The sequence below is a fragment of the Mustelus asterias genome, chromosome 14 (assembly GCF_964213995.1).
Source record: "Mustelus asterias chromosome 14, sMusAst1.hap1.1, whole genome shotgun sequence".
In the NCBI taxonomy this organism is placed as follows: Eukaryota; Metazoa; Chordata; class Chondrichthyes; order Carcharhiniformes; family Triakidae; genus Mustelus; species Mustelus asterias.
This window is the reverse complement of record NC_135814.1, coordinates 79,877,322-79,902,192: the sequence shown is the minus strand read 5'-3', so window position 1 is coordinate 79,902,192 and position 24,871 is coordinate 79,877,322. Positions and strand designations below refer to the sequence as shown.

The following is a 24,871-nucleotide window of genomic DNA, read 5'->3' as shown; positions in this document are numbered from 1 at the left end:
TGTCACCGTTTAGAAAATAGTCCATGCCTCTATTCTTTTTTCCAAAGTGTACGACCTCGCACTTGCCCACGTTGAATTTCATCAGCCACTTCTTGGACCACTCTCCTAAACTGTCTAAATCTTTCTGCAGCCTCCCCACCTCCTCAATACTACCTGCCCCTCCACCTATCTTTGTATCATCGGCAAACTTGGCCAGAATGCTCCCAGTCCCGTCATCTAGATCGTTAATATATAAAGAGAACAGCTGTGGCCCCAACACTGAACCCTGCGGGACACCACTTGTCACCGGTTGCCATTCTGAGAAAGAACCTTTTATCCCAACTCTCTGCCTTCTGTCTGACAGCCAATCGTCAATCCATGTTAGTACCTTGCCTCGAATACCATGGGCCCTTATTTTACTCAGCAGTCTCCCGTGAGGCACCTTGTCAAAGGCCTTTTGGAAGTCAAGATAGATAACATCCATTGGCTCTCCTTGGTCTAACCTATTTGTTATCTCTTCAAAGAACTCTAACAGGTTTGTCAGGCACGACCTCCCCTTACTAAATCCATGCTGACTTGTCTTAATCCGACCCTGCACTTCCAAGAATTTAGAAATCTCATCCTTAACGATGGATTCTAGAATTTTGCCAACAACTGAGGTTAGGCTAATTGGCCTATAATTTTCCATCTTTTTTCTTGTTCCCTTCTTGAACAGTGGGGTTACAACAGCGATTTTCCAATCCTCTGGGACTTTCCCTGACTCCAGTGACTTTTGAAAGATCATAACTAACGCCTCCACTATTTCTTCAGCTATCTCCTTTAGAACTCTAGGATGTAGCCCATCTGGGCCCGGAGATTTATCAATTTTCAGACCTTTTAGTTTCTCTAGCACTTTCTCCTTTGTGATGGCAACCCCAAGGCTTTTTACTCTTATGTGAGGAATAAAAGAATGACCAGGGTGAGGTTGGGGCCGGTCAAGGACGGCAGTGGGAATTTGTGCATGGAGTCAGAAGAGATAGGAGAGGTGATGAATGAATACTTTTCTTCGGTGTTCACCAAGGAGAGGGGCCATGTTTTTGAGGAAGAGAGGGTGTCACAGGCTGATAGCTGAAGGAAGTAGATGTTCGGAGGGAAGATGTACTAGCAATTTTGAATAAACTGAAAGTTGATAAGTCCCCTGGGCCTGATTAAATATATCCTCGGAGTCTTTGGGAGGCAAGGGATGAGATAGCAGAGCCTTTGGCATTGATCTTTGCGTCCTCACTGTCCACGGGGGTGGTGCCAGAGGACTGGAGAGTGGCGAATGTGGTTCCTCTGTTTAAGAAAGTGAATAGAAATGACCCTGGTAATTATAGGCCGGTTAGTCTTACTTCGGTGGTCGGTAAGTTGATAGAAAAGGTCCTCAGGGATAGGATTTACGACCATTTAGAAAGATGCAGCTTAATCCGGGATAGTCAGCACGGATTTGTGAAGGGCAAGTCTTGCCTCACAAATTTGATAGAATTTTTTGAGAAGGTAACTAAGTATGTAGATGAAGATAGTGCAGTTGATGTCATATACATGGATTTTAGTAAGGCGTTTGATAAAGTCCCCCATGGTCGGCTTATGAAGAAAGTAAGGATGTGTGGGATAGAGGGAAGTTTGGCCGATTGGATAGGTAACTGGCTATCTAACAGAATGTGGAGATGCCGGCGTTGGACTGGGGTAAGCACAGTAAGAAGTCTCACAACACCAGGTTAAAGTCCAACAGGTTTATTTGGTAGCAAATACCATAAGCTTTCGGAGCAATGCTCCTTCGTCAGATGGAGTGGTCTCTGTTCTCAAACAGGGCACAGACACAGAAATCAAATTACAGAATACTGATTAGAATGCAAATCTCTACAGCCAGCCAGGTCTTAAATGCACAGACAATGTGGGTGGAGGGAGCATTCAACACAGGTTAAAGAGATGTGTATTGTCTCCAGACAGTACAGCTTGTGAAATTGTGCAAGTCCAGGAGTCAAGCTGTGGGGGTTACTGATAATGTGACATAAATCCAACATCCCGGTTTAGACCGTCCTCATGTGTGCCAAACTTGGCGAAACCAGGAGCACTCCTCGTCACAATGGATGTCTCGGCACTCTACAACAGCATCCCCCACGATGATGGCATTGCTGCAACGGCCTCAGTACTCAATGCCGTCAACTGCCAGTTTCCAGATGCAATTTTACAACTCATCCGCTTCATCCTGGATCACAATATCTTCACCTTCAACAACCAGTTCTTCATCCAGACACACGGAACAGCCATGGGGACAAAATTCGCACCTCAATATGCCAACATCTTCATGCACAGGTTCGAACAAGACTTCTTCACCGCACAGGACCTTCAACCCATGCTATACACTAGATACATCGATGACATTTTCTTCCTTTGGAGTCATGGTGAGCAATCACTGAAACAACTATATGATGACATCAACAAGTTCCATCCCACCATCAGACTCACCATGGACTACGCTCCGGAATCGGTTGCATTCTTGGACACACGCATCTCCATTAAGGACGGTCACCTCAGCACCTCACTGTACCGCAAGCCCACGGATAACCTCATGATGCTCCACTTCTCCAGCTTCCACCCTAAACACGTTAAAGAAGCCATCCCCTACGGACAAGCCCTCCGAATACACAGGATCTGCTCGGATGAGGAGGATCGCAACAGACACCTCCAGACGCTGAAAGATGCCCTCATAAGAACAGGATATGGCGCTCGACTCATCGATCAACAGTTCCGACGTGCCACAGCGAAAAACCGCACCGACCTTCTCAGAAGACAAACACGGGACACGGCGGACAGAGTACCCTTCGTCGTCCAGTACTTCCCCGGAGCGGAGAAGCTACGGCATCTCCTCCGGAGCCTTCAACATGTCATTGATGAAGACGAACATCTCGCCAAGGCCATCCCCACACCCCCACTTCTTGCCTTCAAACAACCACGCAACCTCAAACAGACCATTGTCCGCAGCAAACTACCCAGCCTTCAGGAGAACAGTGACCACGACACCACACAACCCTGCCACAGCAACCTCTGCGAGACGTGCCGGATCATCAACACGGATGCCATCATCTCACGTGAGAACACCATCTACCAGGTACACGGTACCTACTCTTGCAACTCAGCCAACGTTGTCTACCTGATACGCTGCAAGAAAGGATGTCCCGAGGCATGGTACATTGGGGAAACCATGCAAACGCTACGACAACGGATGAATGAACACCGCTCGACAATCACCAGGCAAGACTGTTCTCTTCCTGTGGGGGAGCACTTCAGCAGTCACGGGCATTCAGCCTTGGATCTTCAGGTAAGCGTTCTCCAAGGCGGCCTTCACGACACACGACAGCGCAGAGTCACTGAGCAGAAACTGATAGCCAAGTTTGGCACACATGAGGACGGTCTAAACCGGGATGTTGGATTTATGTCACATTATCAGTAACCCCCACAGCTTGACTCCTGGACTTGCACAATTTCACAAGCTGTACTGTCTGGAGACAATACACATCTCTTTAACCTGTGTTGAATGCTCCCTCCACCCACATTGTCTGTGCATTTAAGACCTGGCTGGCTGTAGAGATTTGCATTCTAATCAGTATTCTGTAATTTGATTTCTGTGTCTGTGCCCTGTTTGAGAACAGAGACCACTCCATCTGACGAAGGAGCATTGCTCCGAAAGCTTATGGTATTTGCTACCAAATAAACCTGTTGGACTTTAACCTGGTGTTGTGAGACTTCTTACTATCTAACAGAAGACAGAGGGTGGTGGTGGATGGAAAATTTTCGGACTGGAAACCGGTTACCAGCGGAGTGCCACAGGGATCAGTGCTTGGTCCTCTGCGATGTGTCATTTTTATAAATGACTTGGAGGAGGGGGCTGAAGGGTGGATCAGTAAATTTGCTGATGACACCAAGATTGGTGGAGGAGTGGATGAGGTGGAGAGCTGTTGTAGGCTGCAAAGAGATATAGATAGGATGCAGAGCTGGGCTGAAAAATGGCAAATGGAGTTTAACACTGACAAATGCGAGGTGATTCATTTTGGTAGGACAAATTTAAATGTGGATTACAGGGTCAAAGGTAGGGTTCTGAAGAATGTGGAGGAACAGAGAGATCTTGGGGTTCATATCCATAGATCTCTGAAGGTTGCCACTCAAGTGGATAGAGCCGTGAAGAAGGCCTATAGTGTGTTGGCGTTCATTAACAGGGGGTTTGAGTTTAAAAGCCGTGGGGTTATGCTGCAACTGTACAGGACCTTGGTGAGATCACATTTGGAATATTGTGTGCAGTTCTGGTCACCTCACTACAGGAAGGATGTGGAGACACTGGAAAGAGTGCAAAGGAGATTTACCAGGATGCTGCCTGGTTTGGAGTGTAGGTCTTATGAGGAAAGGTTGAGGGAACTTGTGCTTTTCTCTTTGGAGCAGAGGAGGTTGAGAGGAGACTTGATAGAGGTATATAAGATGATGAGGGGGATAGATAGAGTGAACGTTCAAAGACTATTTCCTCGGGTGACTGGAGTGGTAACTAGGGGGCATAACTATAGGGTTCATGGTGGGAGATATAGGAAGGATGTCTGAGGTAGGTTTTTTACTCATAGAGTGGTTGGGCTGTGGAATGGACTGCCTGCAGTGATAGTGGAGTCAGAAACTTTAGGAACATTTAAGAAGCTATTGGATAGGCACATGGAGTACTTCGGGATGACAGGGAGGAAATAGCTTGATCTGGTTTTCAGACAAGGCTCGGCACAACAACGTGGGCCGAAGGGCCTGTTCTGTGCTGTAATGTTCTCTGTTCTATGTTCTATTGGAGCATAAGATTCAGCCCGAAAACAGATCTGTTCCATCGGCAGGAAACACTCCCTTTTTCGTGCCGGAACCAACATTCTACCATTTGTTTGGTCAGACTTTTCCCACTGTTTACTAGAACTGTTCCAACAAAGTCCTCACTGTATTTGGAAGGGGGGCATTCATAACCTTTCAATAGCCTCACACTAAAGAAGCCAATCCAGTTCTGTGGAAAAACGGCCAACAAAGTGAAAGCATATTTCCAATTGCCACGAAAACGTCCCATGCTCTTCAGGTTCACAATTCCTCATTTTTACTCATCTCAATCTAAACTCTGATTCAGGCATTAAGTGGCATGGAAAATAAGTTGTAATGTTGGACAGTACAAAGAGAGTTTTCATCTGCATTTGACTGAGCATTGTTGACTGGGTAGTGTGGAACGAAATCATGCATCAATTGGCATGGAATTGCTGACAAAAAAATCTAAATTTCCATTGATCATAAACCCCTATATTGCACTAGCCCTCTGACAGAACATCTTATCCAGGACAACCCCCCCCCCACCCGCCCCCTGCACTCTGTCCCATAATCCCTTTCATTTATCCAATAGTTTCCCTAACCGACACATCTTGGGATGCTAAGGGGCAATTTAGAATGGCCAATCCACCTAACGTGCACATCTTTGGACTGTGGGAGGAAACTGGAGCACCCAGAGGATTCCCACGCTGACTCGGGAAGAACATGCAAACTCCACACAGACAGTCACCCAAGACTGGAATCAAACCCCGGTCTCGGGCACTGTGAGGCAGCAATGCTAACTGTGGTGCCACCATGGAAAAATTAAATGAGAATAGCTAATGAATCAAACAATTACCCCAAAAATAATTCTTCCATTCTCAGTAACTTATCCAAGTACTCCCTCTTCTTCAGGAACCTGCTATAAATTAAATCCTTATTGATTTTTCACGATCACATGAACCTGTTTAGATACTGAAAAAAGATTGCCAATGAGATTAATGAGCATTACCCTCATGAAGGTTGAGTTAAGTCTCAATTTCTATTCGATTTTTCCAATAACATTGTTAACATCAGGTTCACAATACCTAAGCTTTCATGGTATATTAAAAGCATGAATTTTAGCCTTGTTTAACCAAAAAAAATCTAAAATTAACTCCTTTGAAACATTCAAAACATTAATATCGTACATGCATTTTTACACATGACTATGAACAGAGTGTAATCTACTTTCCATTTCTTACAGATGGTGTTAAGAGGGATATTGTGTTCCTTGTTGATGGATCAGACAAAGTCAGAGGGGCTTTCCCTTCAGTTCAAAAATTTATTTCCAGCGTGGCCGATACTCTTGACATTGGAAGTGATAAAGTTCGAGTTGGTGTGGTGCAGTACAGTGATAATCCCAGAGTCCACTTCTACTTAAGCAGTCACACCACAAATCAGGAAGTGAAGGATGCGATAAATAATCTCAGGCAGGTAGGAGGGAGTCGAGCCAACACTGGTGCAGCCTTGGACTATGTCAAAAATAACATCTTTACTCGGTCTGCTGGAGGCAGAGCAGAGGAAGGTGTACCCCAGTTCCTGATCCTTCTCACTGCCAGCAGGTCATCCGATGATGTTCGTCAGGCAGCATTAGCACTGAAAGAGGCTGGTGTAGCACCTTTCACTATTGGATCAGGAGATGCAGACGATACTGAACTGCAACGGATTTCGCTGTCCCCTCGTTATATTTTCAGGGTAAATGATCTGCGGAATGTGGAAACACTACAGCAACGTCTGGAATCACCGCTGACCACACTGAACAAAGATCAGATAATCCAAGTCCCAGAAATTGTACCCGAGGGTGAGGAATTTCTGCTCTCTTTAAATATCACAATAATTCCATGATGAATAATTGTTCTGCTAACATGGTTTCTAATGAAATTACTATCTGAGGTAACAGCATTAAGTGTGCAATATGAATGCGAGATCTGACCCCATGGGACAGATTTTGATGTAATCAGGGGGACACTCCAGTGTCGGGCCATACTCAGATATGGAATTCCTGCCCCTATTTCTTGCCAATTCAGTTTTAACTAGAAGATTATTGGGGGCTGAGGGTGCATCACACGGCCAGCAAAGTCAAAAGGTCATTTGATTTGAGTGCTGATGTCAAAAAGCCCCATTCCCGCTGTTCCCAGGTCCTTCATGCCCAATATGTCAGGAAAACGTCAGAAGACATCAATGTTCTTGAAACAGGATGAGATTACTTTTTATTATTTAAATTAGAAGTTACGATAATCTCCAGATATTTAGAAAAGACAAAGGCCGGGATTTTCTGTCTGCGCTCACCCCAAGGCCAGAAATCCCTGCCCGAGGTCAACGGACCTTTGCATGGTCCGCCTCCACCCACTGCGATTCTGTGGCAAGCGGGACAGGAAAATTCTGCCCAAAATCTGTGATGTTCCTGTCAAAGTCAAATAAAGACCCAGACTGCTTTATTGCATTGAATGGCAGGCCAAGTAGCAAAACGTAGGAAAAAATTACCTGCTGTCCATCCCTTTTCAGTAGACTTCAGTGCTAACATTTCTCAGTGGCCTGTTATTACAGCTGACATCAATGTTTTTGCTTGTCCGTGTTTCAGTTGGTCCGAAATCACTTATTTTATCACAGGGTAATTTCACTTTTTCATTGACAGATTTTAGTGGCTATTAAAGGTTTAGCCGGCCTTGATACAGTTACTGAACAGATGTTTGTTGTTTTTATAACAGACTGTCCACATGGATTTGAAAATCTTTGATTGGGTTTCCTGACTGAGCATTTTCTTCCAGCATCAGTGGTGTATTCGTACCAGCTCTATTAGAATGTAAAAAGTTGTTTTATAAATCTCCACATGGCTCCTCAGGTCTGCATTTAGTTGATACTATGTGAACAGCTGTAGAAGTGATAGGGTGGTATTGGTGGCATTGATGTGACATTGGTGTATGAGGCAGCATGCAGTGTGTGGGTTGGCTGTGAGGGGTGAGGACAGGCAAACAACCTTTTATAAAACTGGGTCAAAGTGTCAGAGAACCAATATTTGCCTGCACACTATTTCAACTCTGCAGCCACCTAAGAACGGCCTTCAGATGAGGGAGGCCACACCCTCCACCCCCCCCCCCCCCCCCCACCCCACCCCCACTCTGAATGAACATTTAAAATTACGTGTGACAGGGCTCTTTATGTCAAGGTGCATCTATCAACTTGCTCTATCTGCTTCGGTGGCAAACTTTCAGCCCAGCAGTCGACATTGATTCTTCCAAATCAATGGTTCAAAAGACATTCCAATCTGCACATAGGAGTTCCATCAATTTCTCTGGAAGATGATGTGATTTTCCTATCTTCTGTGGCATAACATATTTTACCTATCCAATCAGTTGTATTTCAAGTTGGCATCTGCTTTGTGTTTCTTACATTCCAGGGAATATGGTGTGACTAGAGTAACTGGTCGTCCCAAAAAATGTAAGAAGTGCAATTGCTTTCTTACACTTGGGCTATTGTCCATAACCTGTCATCTAATTAGTAATCTGATGTAACCTTGTCAACATATAGAATACAACACAGAATATCATATCAACTCATTGATTTCAGTGAATCATAGAGTAATCTGATACAGCACTTCAGATCCAGATCCAGATAACCTTTAAATGAGTTGAGCATTTCAGCCTCAACCACCAACGTAGGCAGTGAATTCCAGACACCCACCACCCTCTAGGTGAAAAAGATTTTCCTCATGTCCCTTCTAATCCTTCTACCTATCACCTTAAATCCTTCCTTGTGGGAATTGACCCCTCATCTCTCCTCTTAGCTGCAATTTTCTAGCCCTGGTAACATTCTTGTAAAGCTCTTCTGCAGTCCCTCCAGAGCAAAGTTGTCCTTGTAATGTGGTGGCCAGAACTGTTTACAAAACTCCAGCTGTGGCCTAACCAGCATTTTATACAGTTCCACCATTACATCCCTGCTTTTGTATTCCACACTTCGCCCAATAAAGGAAAGCATTCCGTATGGTGACTTTACCACCTTCCCCACCAATCCTGCCACCTTCAGGGCCAACATGCACCTTAGGTCACTTCTTCTACCCCTCTCAACATTTTCCTGTTTATTATGCATTCACTTACTTTGTTTGCCCTCCCCAAATATTACATCACACTTTTCCCCATTGAATTCCATTTGCCAATTATCTGCCCACTCAACCAAACCATTGATAACATTCTTCCTCACTGTCAACTGACGATCAATTTTTGGACCATCTGCAAATCATTCCTCCCACATTTATGTCCAAATAATTAGTATGCACAACAAATAGCAAGGGCCCCAACATTGAGCCCCATGGGACACCACTGGAAAACACTTTCCATATGCAAAAACATCCATCGACCATGACTCTTTGTTTTCTGTCACTGAGTCAATTTTGGATCCAACTCGCCATCTTTACCCATATTCCATGGTATCTCACTTTTCTGACCAGGCTGTCATGTTGTTCCTTTTCAAATGCTTTCCTAAAGTCCATGTAGGCAACATCTACTGTGTTACCCATATCAACCTAGCTTGTTACTTCCTCAAAACATTTGATAAAATTGGTAAGACACTATCTTCTCCAAACAAAACTGTGTTGACTATCCCTGATTAATCCATGTGTTTCCAAGTGACAGTTTAACCTGTTCCGCAGTTACATGGACTGTTGCTAGGAGTTTACTATAGGCCCCCAAATAGTAATAGAGATGTGGAGGAAGAAATTGCTAAGCAGATTATGGATATGTGTGGGGGTCACAGGGTAGTTGTCATGGGGGACTTTAACTTTCCAAATATTGATTGGAACCTTTGTAGGTCAAATAGTTTGGATGGGGCAGTTTTTGTCCAGTGTGTGCGGGAGGGTTTCCTGACACAATATGTGGATGGGCCGACTAGAGGTGAGGCCACATTGGATTTGGTACTGGGAACTGAACCGGGCCAAGTGTTAGATTTGGTTGTGGGAGAGCAATTTGGAGATAGTGACCACAATTCGGTGTCTTTTGTTATTGCAATGGAGAGGGATAGGGCCGTATGGCAGGGCAAGGTTTACAATTGGGGGAGGGGTAATTATGATGCGATTAGGCAAGAATTAGGGGGCATAAGTTGGGAACAGAAACTGTCAGAGAAAGGAACTAATGAAAAGTGGAACTTTTTCAAGGAACAAATACTGGATGTCCTTGATAGGTATGTTCCTGTCAGGCAGGGAGGAAATGGCCGAGTGAGGGAACCATGGTTCACAAAAGAGGTGGAATGTCTTGTGAAAAGGAAGAGGGAAGCTTATGTAGGGATGAAGAAACAAGGTTCAGATGGCTCGATTGAGGGTTACAAGTTAGCAAGGAATGAGCTGAAAAAGGGGCTTAGGAGAGCTAGGAGGGGACATGAGAAGTCCTTGGCGGGTCGGATCAAGGAAAACCCCAAGGCTTTTTACTCTTATGTGAGGAATAAAAGAATGACCAGGGTGAGGTTAGGGCCGGTCAAGGACAGTAGTGGGAACTTGTGTATGGAGTCAGTAGAGATAGGCGAGGTGATGAATGAATACTTTTCTTCAGTGTTCACCAAGGAGAGGGGCCATGTTTTTGAGGAAGAGAAGGTGTTACAGGCTAATAGGCTGGAGGAAATAGATGTTCGGAGGGAGGATGTCTTGGCAGTTTTGAATAAACTGAAGGTCGATAAGTCCCCTGGGCCTGATGAAATGTATCCTAGGATTCTGTGGGAGGCAAGGGATGAGATTGCAGAGCCTTTGGCGTTGATCTTTGGGTCCTCGCTGTCCACGGGGATGGTGCCAGAGGACTGGAGAATGGCGAATGTTGTTCCTCTGTTTAAGAAAGGGAATAGAAATGACCCTGGTAATTATAGACCGGTTAGTCTTACTTCGGTGGTTGGTAAATTGATGGAAAGGGTCCTTAGCGATGGGATTTACGACCATTTAGAAAGATGCGGATTAATCCGAGATAGTCAGCACGGATTCGTGAAGGGCAAGTCGTGCCTCACAAATTTGATAGAATTTTTTGAGGAGGTAACTAAGTGTGTTGATGAAGGTAGGGCAGTTGATGTCATATACATGGATTTTAGTAAGGCGTTTGATAAGGTCCCCCATGGTCGGCTTATGATGAAAGTGAGGAGGTGTGGGATAGAGGGAAAGTTGGCCGATTGGATAGGTAACTGGCTGTCTGACCGAAGACAGAGGGTGGTGGTCGATGGAAAATTTTCGGATTGGAGGCAGGTTGCTAGCGGTGTGCCGCAGGGATCAGTGCTTGGTCCTCTGCTCTTTGTGATTTTTATTAATGACTTAGAGGAGGGGGCTGAAGGGTGGATCAGTAAATTTGCTGATGACACCAAGATTGGTGGAGTAGTGGATGAGGTGGAGGGCTGTTGTAGGCTGCAAAGAGACATAGATAGGATGCAAAGCTGGGCTGAAAAATGGCAAATGGAGTTTAACCCTGATAAATGTGAGGTGATTCATTTTGGTAGGACAAATTTAAATGTGGATTACAGGGTCAAAGGTAGGGTTCTGAAGACTGTGGAGGAACAGAGAGATCTTGGGGTCCATATCCACAGATCTCTAAAGGTTGCCAGTCAAGTGGATAGAGCTGTGAAGAAGGCCTATAGTGTGTTAGCTTTTATTAACAGGGGGTTGGAGTTTAAGAGCCGTGGGGTTATGCTGCAACTGTACAGGACCTTGGTGAGACCACATTTGGAATATTGTGTGCAGTTCTGGTCACCTCACTATAAGAAGGATGTGGAAGCGCTGGAAAGAGTGCAGAGGAGATTTACCAGGATGCTGCCTGGTTTGGAGGGTAGCTCATATGAGGAAAGGTTGAGGGAGCTAGGGCTGTTCTCTCTGGAGCGGAGGAGGCTGAGGGGAGACTTAATAGAGGTGTATAAAATGATGAAGGGGATAGATAGAGTGAACGTTCAAAGACTATTTCCTCGGGTGGATGGAGCTATTACAAGGGGGCATAACTATAGGGTTCGTGGTGGGAGATACAGGACGGATATCAGAGGTAGGTTCTTTACGCAGAGAGTGGTTGGGGTGTGGAATGGACTGCCTGCAGTGATAGTGGAGTCAGACACTTTAGAAACATTTAAGCGGTTATTGGATAGGCACATGGAGCACACCAGGATGATAGGGAGTGGGATAGCTTGATCTTGGTTTCAGATAAAGCTCGGCACAACATCGTGGGCCGAAGGGCCTGTTCTGTGCTGTACTGTTCTATGTTCTATGTTCTATGACTGGCCATTTCAAAATGATATCTAATTTGACCCACTCCAGACCTCTGTCCCCATATTCTGAAAACATCTTTCCCTTTATGTATTTATCAAAATCCCATTGAAGGATATTCTCCAATCTATAATCAGCATCCTTTCAGGCCATCCTTCCAGATCACAACAATTTGCCGTTCTTAAAAAAAAAATCTCATTATCTCCTATTCTTTGGCTTAACATCTCAAGTCTGTGCTCTCTGGTTACCAACCCTTCTGCCAATTGAAACCTTTTCTCATTGACGTTTTTTGAAACAAGTCATGTTTTTGAGCCCATTCGCAACCTTGCCCTTTGCTTGAGGTGTGGTGATCCCCAGGTTAAATCACCACCAGTCAGCTCTCCCCCTCAAAGTGGAAAGCTGCCTATGGTCATTTGGGACTATGGTGTCTTTCTCTATTGCAAAGGCTCAGTCAGAATGCAAATCTGGAAAGTACTTTGACTTCTTCCCAGACAACGTTTGAATAATAAATATATTTACTTTGCATTTCTTACAGATGGTGTTAAGAGGGATATTGTGTTCCTTGTTGATGGATCAGACAAAGTCAGAGGTGCTTTCCCTTCAGTTCAAAAATTTATTTCCAGCGTGGCCGATACTCTTGACATTGGAAGTGATAAAGTTCGAGTTGGTGTGGTGCAGTACAGTGATAATCCCAGAGTCCACTTCTACTTAAGCAGTCACACCACAAATCAGGATGTGAAGGATGCGATAAATAGTCTCAGGCAGGTAGGAGGGAGTCGAGCCAACACTGGTGCAGCCTTGGACTATGTCAAAAATAACATCTTTACTCGGTCTGCTGGAGGCAGAGCAGAGGAAGGTGTACCCCAGTTCCTGATCCTTCTCACTGCCAGCAGGTCATCCGATGATGTTCGTCAGGCAGCATTAGCACTGAAAGAGGCTGGTGTAGCACCTTTCACTATTGGATCAGGAGACGCAGACGATACTGAACTGCGACGGATTTCGCTGTCCCCTCGTTATATTTTCAGGGTAAATGATCTGCGGAATGTGGACACACTACAGCAACGTCTGGAATCACCGCTGACCACACTGAACAAAGATCAGATAATCCAAGTCCCAGAAATTGTACCCGAGGGTGAGGAATTTCTGCTCTCTTTAAATATCACAATAATTCCATGATGAATAATTGTTCTGCTAACATGGTTTCTAATGAAATTACTATCTGAGGTAACAGCATTAAGTGTGCAATATGAATGCAAGATCTGACCCCATGTGACAGATTTTCATGTAATCAGGGGGACTCTCCAGTGTCGGGCCATACTCAGATATGGAATTCCTGCCCCTATTTCTTGCCAATTCAGTTTTAACTAGAAGATTATTGGGGGCTGAGGGTGCATCACACAGCCAGCAAAGTCAAAAGGTCATTTGATTTGAGTGCTGATGTCAAAAAGCCCCATTCCCGCTGTTATAGAACATAGAAAGCCACAGCACAAACAGGCCCTTCGGCCCACAAGTTGCGCCGATCACATCCCCACCTCTAGGCCTATCTATAGCCCTCAATCCCATTAAATCCCATGTACTCATCCAGAAGTCTCTTAAAAGACCCCAACGAGTTTGCCTCCACCACCACCGACGTCAGCCGATTCCACTCACCCACCACCCTCTGAGTGAAAAACTTACCCCTGACATCTCCTCTGTACCTACCCCCCAGCACCTTAAACCTGTGTCCTCTCGTAGCAACCATTTCAGCCCTTGGAAATAGCCTCTGAGAGTCTACCCTATCCAGACCTCTCAACATCTTGTAAACCTCTATCAGGTCACCTCTCATCCTTCGTCTCTCCAGGGAGAAGAGACCAAGCTCCCTCAACCTATCCTCATAAGGCATGCCCCCCAATCCAGGCAACATCCTTGTAAATCTCCTCTGCACCCTTTCAATGGCTTCAACATCTTTCCTGTAATGAGGTGACCAGAACTGCGCGCAGTACTCCAAGTGGGGTCTAACCAGGGTCCTATAAAGCTGCAGCATTATCTCCCGACTCCTAAACTCAATCCCTCGATTAATGAAGGCCAGTACGCCGTACGCCTTCTTGACCGCATCCTCCACCTGCGAGGCCGATTTAAGAGTCCTATGGACCCGGACCCCAAGGTCCTTCTGATCCTCTACACTGCTAAGAATGGTACCCTTCATATTATACTGCTGCTTCATCCCATTGGATCTGCCAAAATGGATCACCACACACTTATCCGGGTTGAAGTCCATCTGCCACTTCTCCGCCCAGTCTTGCATTCTATCTATGTCTCGCTGCAACTTCTGACATCCCTCCAAACTATCCACAACACCACCTACCTTGGTGTCGTCAGCAAACTTACCAACCCATCCCTCCACTTCCTCATCCAGGTCATTTATGAAAATGACAAACAGCAAGGGTCCCAGAACAGATCCCTGGGGCACTCCACTGGTCACTGACCTCCATGCAGAGAAAGACCCCTCCACAGCCACTCTCTGCCTTCTGCAGGCAAGCCAGTTCTGGATCCACAAGGCAACAGCCCCTTGGATCCCATGCCCTCTCACTTTCTCAAGAAGTCTTGCATGGGGGACCTTATCGAACGCCTTGCTGAAGTCCATATAGACCACATCCACCGCTCTTCCTTCGTCAATGTGTTTGGTCACATTTTCAAAGAACTCAACCAGGCTCGTAAGGCACGACCTGCCCTTGACAAAGCCGTGCTGACTACTTTTGATCATACTAAACTTCTCTAGATGATCATAAATCCTGTCTCTCAGGATCCTCTCCATCAACTTACCAACCACTGAGGTTCGACTCACCGGTCGGTAATTTCCCGGGCTGTCCCTGTTCCCTTTCTTGAATATAGGGACCACATCTGCAATCCTCCAATCCTCCGGAACCTCTCCCGTCTCCATCGACGATGCAAAGATCATCGCCAAAGGCTCCGCAATCTCCTCCCTCGCCTCCCACAGTAACCTGGGGTACATCCCATCCGGTCCCGGCGACTTACCAACCTTGATGCCATTCAATAGTTCCAACACATCCTCTTTCTTTATGTCCACATGCTCGATCCTTTCTGTCCACCGCAAACCAGCAGTACAACCACCCAGATCCCTTTCCACCGTGAATACCGAGGTAAAGTATTCATTAAGCAGCTCCGCCATTTCTAACGGTTCTGCACAAACTTTTCCCCCTTCACCTTTTAAGGGTCCTATGCCTTCACATCTCATCCTTTTACTCTTGACATATTTGTAGAAAGCCTTGGGATTCTCCTTAATCTTACCCGCCAAGGCCTTCTCATGACCCCTTCTCGCTCTCCTAATTTCCTTCTTAAGCTCCTTCCTACATCCCGTATACCCCTCTAAATCCTTAACACCTCCTAGCTCTCTGAACCTTCTGTACGCCTCTCTTTTCTTATTCACCAGGTTCATCACAACCTTCGTGCACCACGGTTCCCGTACCCTACCAACACCCCCCTGTCTCATCGGAACGTTGTCATGCAGAGCTCCAGACAAACATTCCTTGAAAATCCTCCACTTTCCTTCGGTACTTTTCCCCAAGAATGCCTCCTTCCAATTTACCCGTCTAATTTCCTCCCTGATGACACTGTATTTCCCTTTACTCCAGAGAAACACTTTCCTAGCCTGCCTGATCCTATCTCTTTCCAATGCTATCGTGAAGGAGATAGAATTATGATCGCTATCCCCAAGATGCTCACCCACCGAGAGATCCTCCACCTGTCCAGGTTCATTAGCCAGCACCAGATCAAGTACAGCCTCTCCTCTAGTAGGCTTATCCACATACTGTGTCAGGAAACTCTCCTGGACACACCTAACAAACGCCTCTCCATCCAAACCTCTAGCCCTAGGGATATTCCAATCTATGTTTGGGAAATTAAAATCTCCCATCACGACGACTCTGTTATTCCTACATCTCTCCAGGATCTGTTTCCCCATCTGCTCCTCAACATCTCTGTTACTATTGGGCGGCCTATAGAAAACACCCAGCAACGTTACCGACCCCTTCCTGTTCCTTACCTCCACCCACAGAGACTCCGTAGTCAATCCCTCCACGGCGTCCACCTTCTCAACAGCCGTGACACTATCCCTGATCAACAGTGCCACTCCCCCCCCTCTCTTGCCTCCCTCCCTGTCCTTCCTGAAACATCTAAAACCCGGCACCTGAAGCACCCAGTCCTGTCCCTGAGACATCCAAGTCTCCGTAATGGCCACCACATCACAATTCGAAGCAGCAATCCACGCTCTAAGCTCATCCACTTTATTCACTACACTCCTGGCATTAAAATAGACACATCTCAGACCTTCAGCCTGAGCACTTCCCTTCTCCATCAGTCGTCTAACCTCCCTCTTACCCTGTTTACATTCCTTATCTATTTGCGAGCTAACCTCCTCGCTCTCAGTCCCCTCATTTCGATTCCCTCCCCCCAACCTTTCTAGTTTAAAGTCTCTCCAGTAGCCTTAGCCAACCTTCCCGCCAGGATATTGGTCCCCCTGGGATTCAAGTGCCACCCGTCTTTTTTAAACAGGTCACACCTGCCCCTAAAGAGGTCCCAATGATCCAAGTACCCAAATCCTTGTCCCTTGCTCCAGTCCCTCAGCCACGCATTCATTCTCCACCGATTCCTGTTCTCACTCTCCCGCGGCACAGGCAGCAATCCCGAGATTACTACCTTTGCATTCCTCTTTCTCAGCTGTCTACCTAACTCCCTATATTCTCTTTTCATGACCCCTTCCCTCTTCCTACCTATGTCAGCAGTACCTATATGCATCACGACCTTCGGCTCCTCTCCCTCCCCCTTCAGGATTTCTGGGACTCGACCAGAGACATCCCGGACCCCTGCACCAGGGAGGCAAACCACCATCCGAGAGTCCCGTCTGTGTCCGCAAAAATGCCTGTTCCCAGGTCCTTCATGCCCAATATGTCAGGAAAACGTCAGAAGACATCAATGTTCTTGAAACAGGATGAGATTACTTTTTATTATTTAAATTAGAAGTTACGATAATCTCCAGATATTTAGAAAAGACAAAGGCCGGGATTTTCTGTCTGCGCTCACCCCAAGGCCAGAAATCCCTGCCCGAGGTCAACGGACCTTTGCATGGTCCGCCTCCACCCACTACGATTCTGTGGCAAGCGGGACAGGAAAATTCTGCCCAAAATCTGTGATGTTCCTGTCAAAGTCAAATAAAGACCCAGACTGCTTTATTGCATTGAATGGCAGGTCAAGTAGCAAAACTTAGGAAAAAATTACCAGCTGTCCATCCCTTTTCAGTAGACTTCAGTGCTAACATTTCTCAGTGGCCTGTTATTACAGCTGACATCAATGTTTTTGCTTGTCCGTGTTTCAGTTGGTCCGAAATCACTTATTTTATCACAGGGTAATTTCACTTTTTCATTGACAGATTTTAGTGGCTATTAAAGGTTTAGCCGGCCTTGATACAGTTACTGAATAGAAGTTTGTTGTTTTTATAACAGACTGTCCACATGGATTTGAAAATCTTTGATTGGGTTTCCTGACTGAGCATTTTCTTCCAGCATCAGTGGTGTATTCGTACCAGCTCTATTAGAATGTAAAAAGTTGTTTTATAAATCTCCACATGGCTCCTCAGGTCTGCATTTAGTTGATACTATGTGAACAGCTGTAGAAGTGATAGGGTGGTATTGGTGGCATTGATGTGACATTGGTGTATGAGGCAGCATGCAGTGTGTGGGTTGGCTGTGAGGGGTGAGGACAGGCAAACAACCTTTTATAAAACTGGGTCAAAGTGTCAGAGAACCAATATTTGCCTGCACTCTATTTCAACTCTGCAGCTACCTAAGAACTGCCTTCAGATGAGGGAGGCCACCCCCCACCGCCCCACTCCCCCCCCCCCCCCCCCACCCCCACTCTGAATGAACATTTAAAATTACGTGTGATAGGGCCCTTTATGTCAAGGTGCATCTATCAACTTGCTCTATCTGCTTCGGTGGCAAACTTTCAGCCCAGCAGCCGACATTAATTCTTCCAAATCAATGGTTCAAAAGACATTCCAATCTGCACATAGGAGTTCCATCAATTTCTCTGGAAGATGATGGGATTTTCCTATCTTCTGTGGCATAACATATTTTACCTATCCAATCAGTTGTATTTCAAGTTGGCATCTGCTTTGTGTTTCTTACATTCCAGGGAATATGGTGTGACTAGAGTAACTGGTCGTCCCAAAAAATGTAAGAAGTGCAATTGCTTTCTTACACTTGGGCTATTGTCCATAACCTGTCATCTAATTAGTAATCTGATGTAACCTTGTCAACATATAGAATACAACACAGAATATCATATCAGCTCATTGATTTCAGTGAATCATAGAGTAATCTGATACAGCACTTCAGATCCAGATCCAGATAACCTTTAAATGAGTTGAGCATTTCAGCCTCAACCACCAACTTAGGCAGTGAATTCCAGACACCCACCACCCTCTAGGTGAAAAAGATTTTCCTCATGTCCCTTCTAATCCTTCTACCTATCACCTTAAATCCTTCCTTGTGGGAATTGACCCCTCATCTCTCCTCTTAGCTGCAATTTTCTAGCCCTGGTAACATTCTTGTAAAGCTCTTCTGCAGTCCCTCCAGAGCAAAGTTGTCCTTGTGATGTGGTGGCCAGAACTGTTTACAAAACTCCAGCTGTGGCCTAACCAGCATTTTATACAGTTCCACCATTACATCCCTGCTTTTGTATTCCATACTTCGCCCAATAAAGGAAAGCATTCCGTATGGTGACTTTACCACCTTCCCCACCAATCCTGCCACCTTCAGGGCCAACATGCACCTTAGGTCACTTCTTCTACCCCTCTCAACATTTTCCTGTTTATTGTGCATTCACTTACTTTGTTTGCCGTCCCCAAATATTACATCACACTTTTCCCCATTGAATTCCATTTGCCAATTATCTGCCCACTCAACCAAACCATTGGTAACATTCTTCTTCACTATCAACTGACGATCAATTTTTGGACCACCTGCAAATCATTCCTCCCACATTTATGTCCAAATAATTAGTATGCACAACAAATAGCAAGGGCCCCAACATTGAGCCCCATGGGACACCACTGGAAAACACTTTCCATATGCAAAAACATCCATCGACCATGACTCTTTGTTTTCTGTCACTGAGTCAATTTTGGATCCAACTCGCCATCTTTACCCATATTCCATGGTATCTCACTTTTCTGACCAGGCTGTCATGTTGTTCCTTTTCAAATGCTTTCCTAAAGTCCATGTAGGCAACATCTACTGTGTTACCCATATCAACCTAGCTTGTTACTTCCTCAAAACATTTGATAAAATTGGTAAGACACTATCTTCTCCAAACAAAACTGTGTTGACTATCCCTGATTAATCCATGTGTTTCCAAGTGACAGTTTAACCTGTTCCGCAGTTACATGGACTGGCCATTTCAAAATGATATCTAATTTGACCCACTCCAGACCTCTGTCCCCATATTCTGAAAACATCTTTCCCTTTATGTATTTATCAAAATCCCATTGAAGGATATACTCCAATCTATAATCAGCATCCTTTCAGGCCATCCTTCCAGATCACAACAATTTGCTGTTCTTAAAAAAAAAATCTCATTATCTCCTATTCTTTGGCTTAACATCTCAAGTCTGTGCTCTCTGGTTACCAACCCTTCTGCCAATTGAAACCTTTTCTCATTGACTTTTTTGAAACAAGTCATGTTTTTGAGCCCATTCGCAACCTTGCCCTTTGCTTGAGGTGTGGTGATCCCCAGGTTAAATCACCACCAGTCAGCTCTCCCCCTCAAAGTGGAAAGCTGCCTATGGTCATTTGGGACTATGGTGTCTTTCTCTATTGCAAAGGCTCAGTCAGAATGCAAATCTGGAAAGTACTTCCCAGACAACGTTTGAATAATAAATATATTTATTTTTCATTTCTTACAGATGGTGTTAAGAGGGATATTGTGTTCCTTGTTGATGGATCAGACAAAGTCAGAGGTGCTTTCCCTTCAGTTCAAAAATTTATTTCCAGCGTGGCCGATACTCTTGACATTGGAAGTGATAAAGTTCGAGTTGGTGTGGTGCAGTACAGTGATAATCCCAGAGTCCACTTCTACTTAAGCAGTCACACCACAAATCAGGATGTGAAGGATGCGATAAATAGTCTCAGGCAGGTAGGAGGGAGTCGAGCCAACACTGGTGCAGCCTTGGACTATGTCAAAAATAACATCTTTACTCGGTCTGCTGGAGGCAGAGCAGAGGAAGGTGTACCCCAGTTCCTGATCCTTCTCACTGCCAGCAGGTCATCCGATGATGTTCGTCAGGCAGCATTAGCACTGAAAGAGGCTGGTGTAGCACCTTTCACTATTGGATCAGGAGACGCAGACGATACTGAACTGCGACGGATTTCGCTGTCCCCTCGTTATATTTTCAGGGTAAATGATCTGCGGAATGTGGACACACTACAGCAACGTCTGGAATCACCGCTGACCACACTGAACAAAGATCAGATAATCCAAGTCCCAGAAATTGTACCCGAGGGTGAGGAATTTCTGCTCTCTTTAAATATCACAATAATTCCATGATGAATAATTGTTCTGCTAACATGGTTTCTAATGAAATTACTATCTGAGGTAACAGCATTAAGTGTGCAATATGAATGCAAGATCTGACCCCATGTGACAGATTTTCATGTAATCAGGGGGACTCTCCAGTGTCGGGCCATACTCAGATATGGAATTCCTGCCCCTATTTCTTGCCAATTCAGTTTTAACTAGAAGATTATTGGGGGCTGAGGGTGCATCACACAGCCAGCAAAGTCAAAAGGTCATTTGATTTGAGTGCTGATGTCAAAAAGCCCCATTCCCGCTGTTCCCAGGTCCTTCATGCCCAATATGTCAGGAAAACGTCAGAAGACATCAATGTTCTTGAAACAGGATGAGATTACTTTTTATTATTTAAATTAGAAGTTACGATAATCTCCAGATATTTAGAAAAGACAAAGGCCGGGATTTTCTGTCTGCGCTCACCCCAAGGCCAGAAATCCCTGCCCGAGGTCAACGGACCTTTGCATGGTCCGCCTCCACCCACTACGATTCTGTGGCAAGCGGGACAGGAAAATTCTGCCCAAAATCTGTGATGTTCCTGTCAAAGTCAAATAAAGACCCAGACTGCTTTATTGCATTGAATGGCAGGTCAAGTAGCAAAACTTAGGAAAAAATTACCACCTGTCCATCCCTTTTCAGTAGACTTCAGTGCTAACATTTCTCAGTGGCCTGTTATTACAGCTGACATCAATGTTTTTGCTTGTCCGTGTTTCAGTTGGTCCGAAATCACTTATTTTATCACAGGGTAATTTCACTTTTTCATTGACAGATTTTAGTGGCTATTAAAGGTTTAGCCGGCCTTGATACAGTTACTGAATAGAAGTTTGTTGTTTTTATAACAGACTGTCCACATGGATTTGAAAATCTTTGATTGGGTTTCCTGACTGAGCATTTTCTTCCAGCATCAGTGGTGTATTCGTACCAGCTCTATTAGAATGTAAAAAGTTGTTTTATAAATCTCCACATGGCTCCTCAGGTCTGCATTTAGTTGATACTATGTGAACAGCTGTAGAAGTGATAGGGTGGTATTGGTGGCATTGATGTGACATTGGTGTATGAGGCAGCATGCAGTGTGTGGGTTGGCTGTGAGGGGTGAGGACAGGCAAACAACCTTTTATAAAACTGGGTCAAAGTGTCAGAGAACCAATATTTGCCTGCACTCTATTTCAACTCTGCAGCTACCTAAGAACTGCCTTCAGATGAGGGAGGCCACCCCCCACCGCCCCCCACCCCCCCCCCACCCCCACTCTGAATGAACATTTAAAATTACGTGTGATAGGGCCCTTTATGTCAAGGTGCATCTATCAACTTGCTCTATCTGCTTCGGTGGCAAACTTTCAGCCCAGCAGCCGACATTAATTCTTCCAAATCAATGGTTCAAAAGACATTCCAATCTGCACATAGGAGTTCCATCAATTTCTCTGGAAGATGATGGGATTTTCCTATCTTCTGTGGCATAACATATTTTACCTATCCAATCAGTTGTATTTCAAGTTGGCATCTGCTTTGTGTTTCTTACATTCCAGGGAATATGGTGTGACTAGAGTAACTGGTCGTCCCAAAAAATGTTAGGTTTGCAATTGCTTTCTTACACTTGGGCTATTGTCCATAACCTGTCATCTAATTAGTAATCTGATGTAACCTTGTCAACATATAGAATACAACACAGAATATCATATCAACTGATTGATTTCAGTGAATCATAGAGTAATCTGATACAGCACTTCAGATCCAGATCCAGATAACCTTTAAATGAGTTGAGCATTTCAGCCTCAACCACCAACTTAGGCAGTGAATTCCAGACACCCACCACCCTCTAGGTGAAAAAGATTTTCCTCATGTCCCTTCTAATCCTTCTACCTATCACCTTAAATCCTTCCTTGTGGGAATTGACCCCTCATCTCTCCTCTTAGCTGCAATTTTCTAGCCCTGGTAACATTCTTGTAAAGCTCTTCTGCAGTCCCTCCAGAGCAAAGTTGTCCTTGTGATGTGGTGGCCAGAACTGTTTACAAAACTCCAGCTGTGGCCAAACCAGCATTTTATACAGTTCCACCATTACATCCCTGCTTTTGTATTCCATACTTCGCCCAATAAAGGAAAGCATTCCGTATGGTGACTTTACCACCTTCCCCACCAATCCTGCCACCTTCAGGGCCAACATGCACCTTAGGTCACTTCTTCTACCCCTCTCAACATTTTCCTGTTTATTGTGCATTCACTTACTTTGTTTGCCCTCCCCAAATATTACATCACACTTTTCCCCATTGAATTCCATTTGCCAATTATCTGCCCACTCAACCAAACCATTGGTAACATTCTTCTTCACTATCAACTGACGATCAATTTTTGGACCATCTGCAAATCATTCCTCCCACATTTATGTCCAAATAATTAGTATGCACAACAAATAGCAAGGGCCCCAACATTGAGCCCCATGGGACACCACTGGAAAACACTTTCCATATGCAAAAACATCCATCGACCATGACTCTTTGTTTTCTGTCACTGAGTCAATTTTGGATCCAACTCGCCATCTTTACCCATATTCCATGGTATCTCACTTTTCTGACCAGGCTGTCATGTTGTTCCTTTTCAAATGCTTTCCTAAAGTCCATGTAGGCAACATCTACTGTGTTACCCATATCAACCTAGCTTGTTACTTCCTCAAAACATTTGATAAAATTGGTAAGACACTATCTTCTCCAAACAAAACTGTGTTGACTATCCCTGATTAATCCATGTGTTTCCAAGTGACAGTTTAACCTGTTCCGCAGTTACATGGACTGGCCATTTCAAAATGATATCTAATTTGACCCACTCCAGACCTCTGTCCCCATATTCTGAAAACATCTTTCCCTTTATGTATTTATCAAAATCCCATTGAAGGATATTCTCCAATCTATAATCAGCATCCTTTCAGGCCATCCTTCCAGATCACAACAATTTGCTGTTCTTAAATAAAAAATCTCATTATCTCCTATTCTGTGGCTTAACATCTCAAGTCTGTGCTCTCTGGTTACCAACCCTTCTGCCAATTGAAACCTTTTCTCATTGACTTTTTTGAAACAAGTCATGTTTTTGAGCCCATTCGCAACCTTGCCCTTTGCTTGAGGTGTGGTGATCCCCAGGTTAAATCACCACCAGTCAGCTCTCCCCCTCAAAGTGGAAAGCTGCCTATGGTCATTTGGGACTATGGTGTCTTTCTCTATTGCAAAGGCTCAGTCAGAATGCAAATCTGGAAAGTACTTTGACTTCTTCCCAGACAACGTTTGAATAATAAATATATTTATTTTTCATTTCTTACAGATGGTGTTAAGAGGGATATTGTGTTCCTTGTTGATGGATCAGACAAAGTCAGAGGTGCTTTCCCTTCAGTTCAAAAATTTATTTCCAGCGTGGCCGATACTCTTGACATTGGAAGTGATAAAGTTCGAGTTGGTGTGGTGCAGTACAGTGATAATCCCAGAGTCCACTTCTACTTAAGCAGTCACACCACAAATCAGGATGTGAAGGATGCGATAAATAGTCTCAGGCAGGTAGGAGGGAGTCGAGCCAACACTGGTGCAGCCTTGGACTATGTCAAAAATAACATCTTTACTCGGTCTGCTGGAGGCAGAGCAGAGGAAGGTGTACCCCAGTTCCTGATCCTTCTCACTGCCAGCAGGTCATCCGATGATGTTCGTCAGGCAGCATTAGCACTGAAAGAGGCTGGTGTAGCACCTTTCACTATTGGATCAGGAGACGCAGACGATACTGAACTGCGACGGATTTCGCTGTCCCCTCGTTATATTTTCAGGGTAAATGATCTGCGGAATGTGGACACACTACAGCAACGTCTGGAATCACCGCTGACCACACTGAACAAAGATCAGATAATCCAAGTCCCAGAAATTGTACCCGAGGGTGAGGAATTTCTGCTCTCTTTAAATATCACAATAATTCCATGATGAATAATTGTTCTGCTAACATGGTTTCTAATGAAATTACTATCTGAGGTAACAGCATTAAGTGTGCAATATGAATGCAAGATCTGACCCCATGTGACAGATTTTCATGTAATCAGGGGGACTCTCCAGTGTCGGGCCATACTCAGATATGGAATTCCTGCCCCTATTTCTTGCCAATTCAGTTTTAACTAGAAGATTATTGGGGGCTGAGGGTGCATCACACAGCCAGCAAAGTCAAAAG

The 24,871-nt window shown here is 44.8% G+C and overlaps 1 protein-coding gene across 5 annotated transcripts in view; it reads left to right on the top strand.

Annotated features, from left to right (window-relative positions):
* LOC144503789 (collagen alpha-3(VI) chain-like) overlaps positions 1 to 24,871 on the top strand; it is a 342,857-nt gene that overhangs the window by 132,911 nt on the left and 185,075 nt on the right. For all 5 annotated transcript variants that reach the window (XM_078228671.1, XM_078228670.1, XM_078228673.1 and 2 more), the window contains 4 exons: positions 6,056 to 6,652; positions 12,597 to 13,193; positions 20,022 to 20,618; positions 23,990 to 24,586. In XM_078228671.1, the coding sequence (XP_078084797.1) occupies positions 6,056 to 6,652; positions 12,597 to 13,193; positions 20,022 to 20,618; positions 23,990 to 24,586 (2,388 nt within the window). The remainder of the gene's footprint in view (positions 1 to 6,055; positions 6,653 to 12,596; positions 13,194 to 20,021; positions 20,619 to 23,989; positions 24,587 to 24,871) is intronic.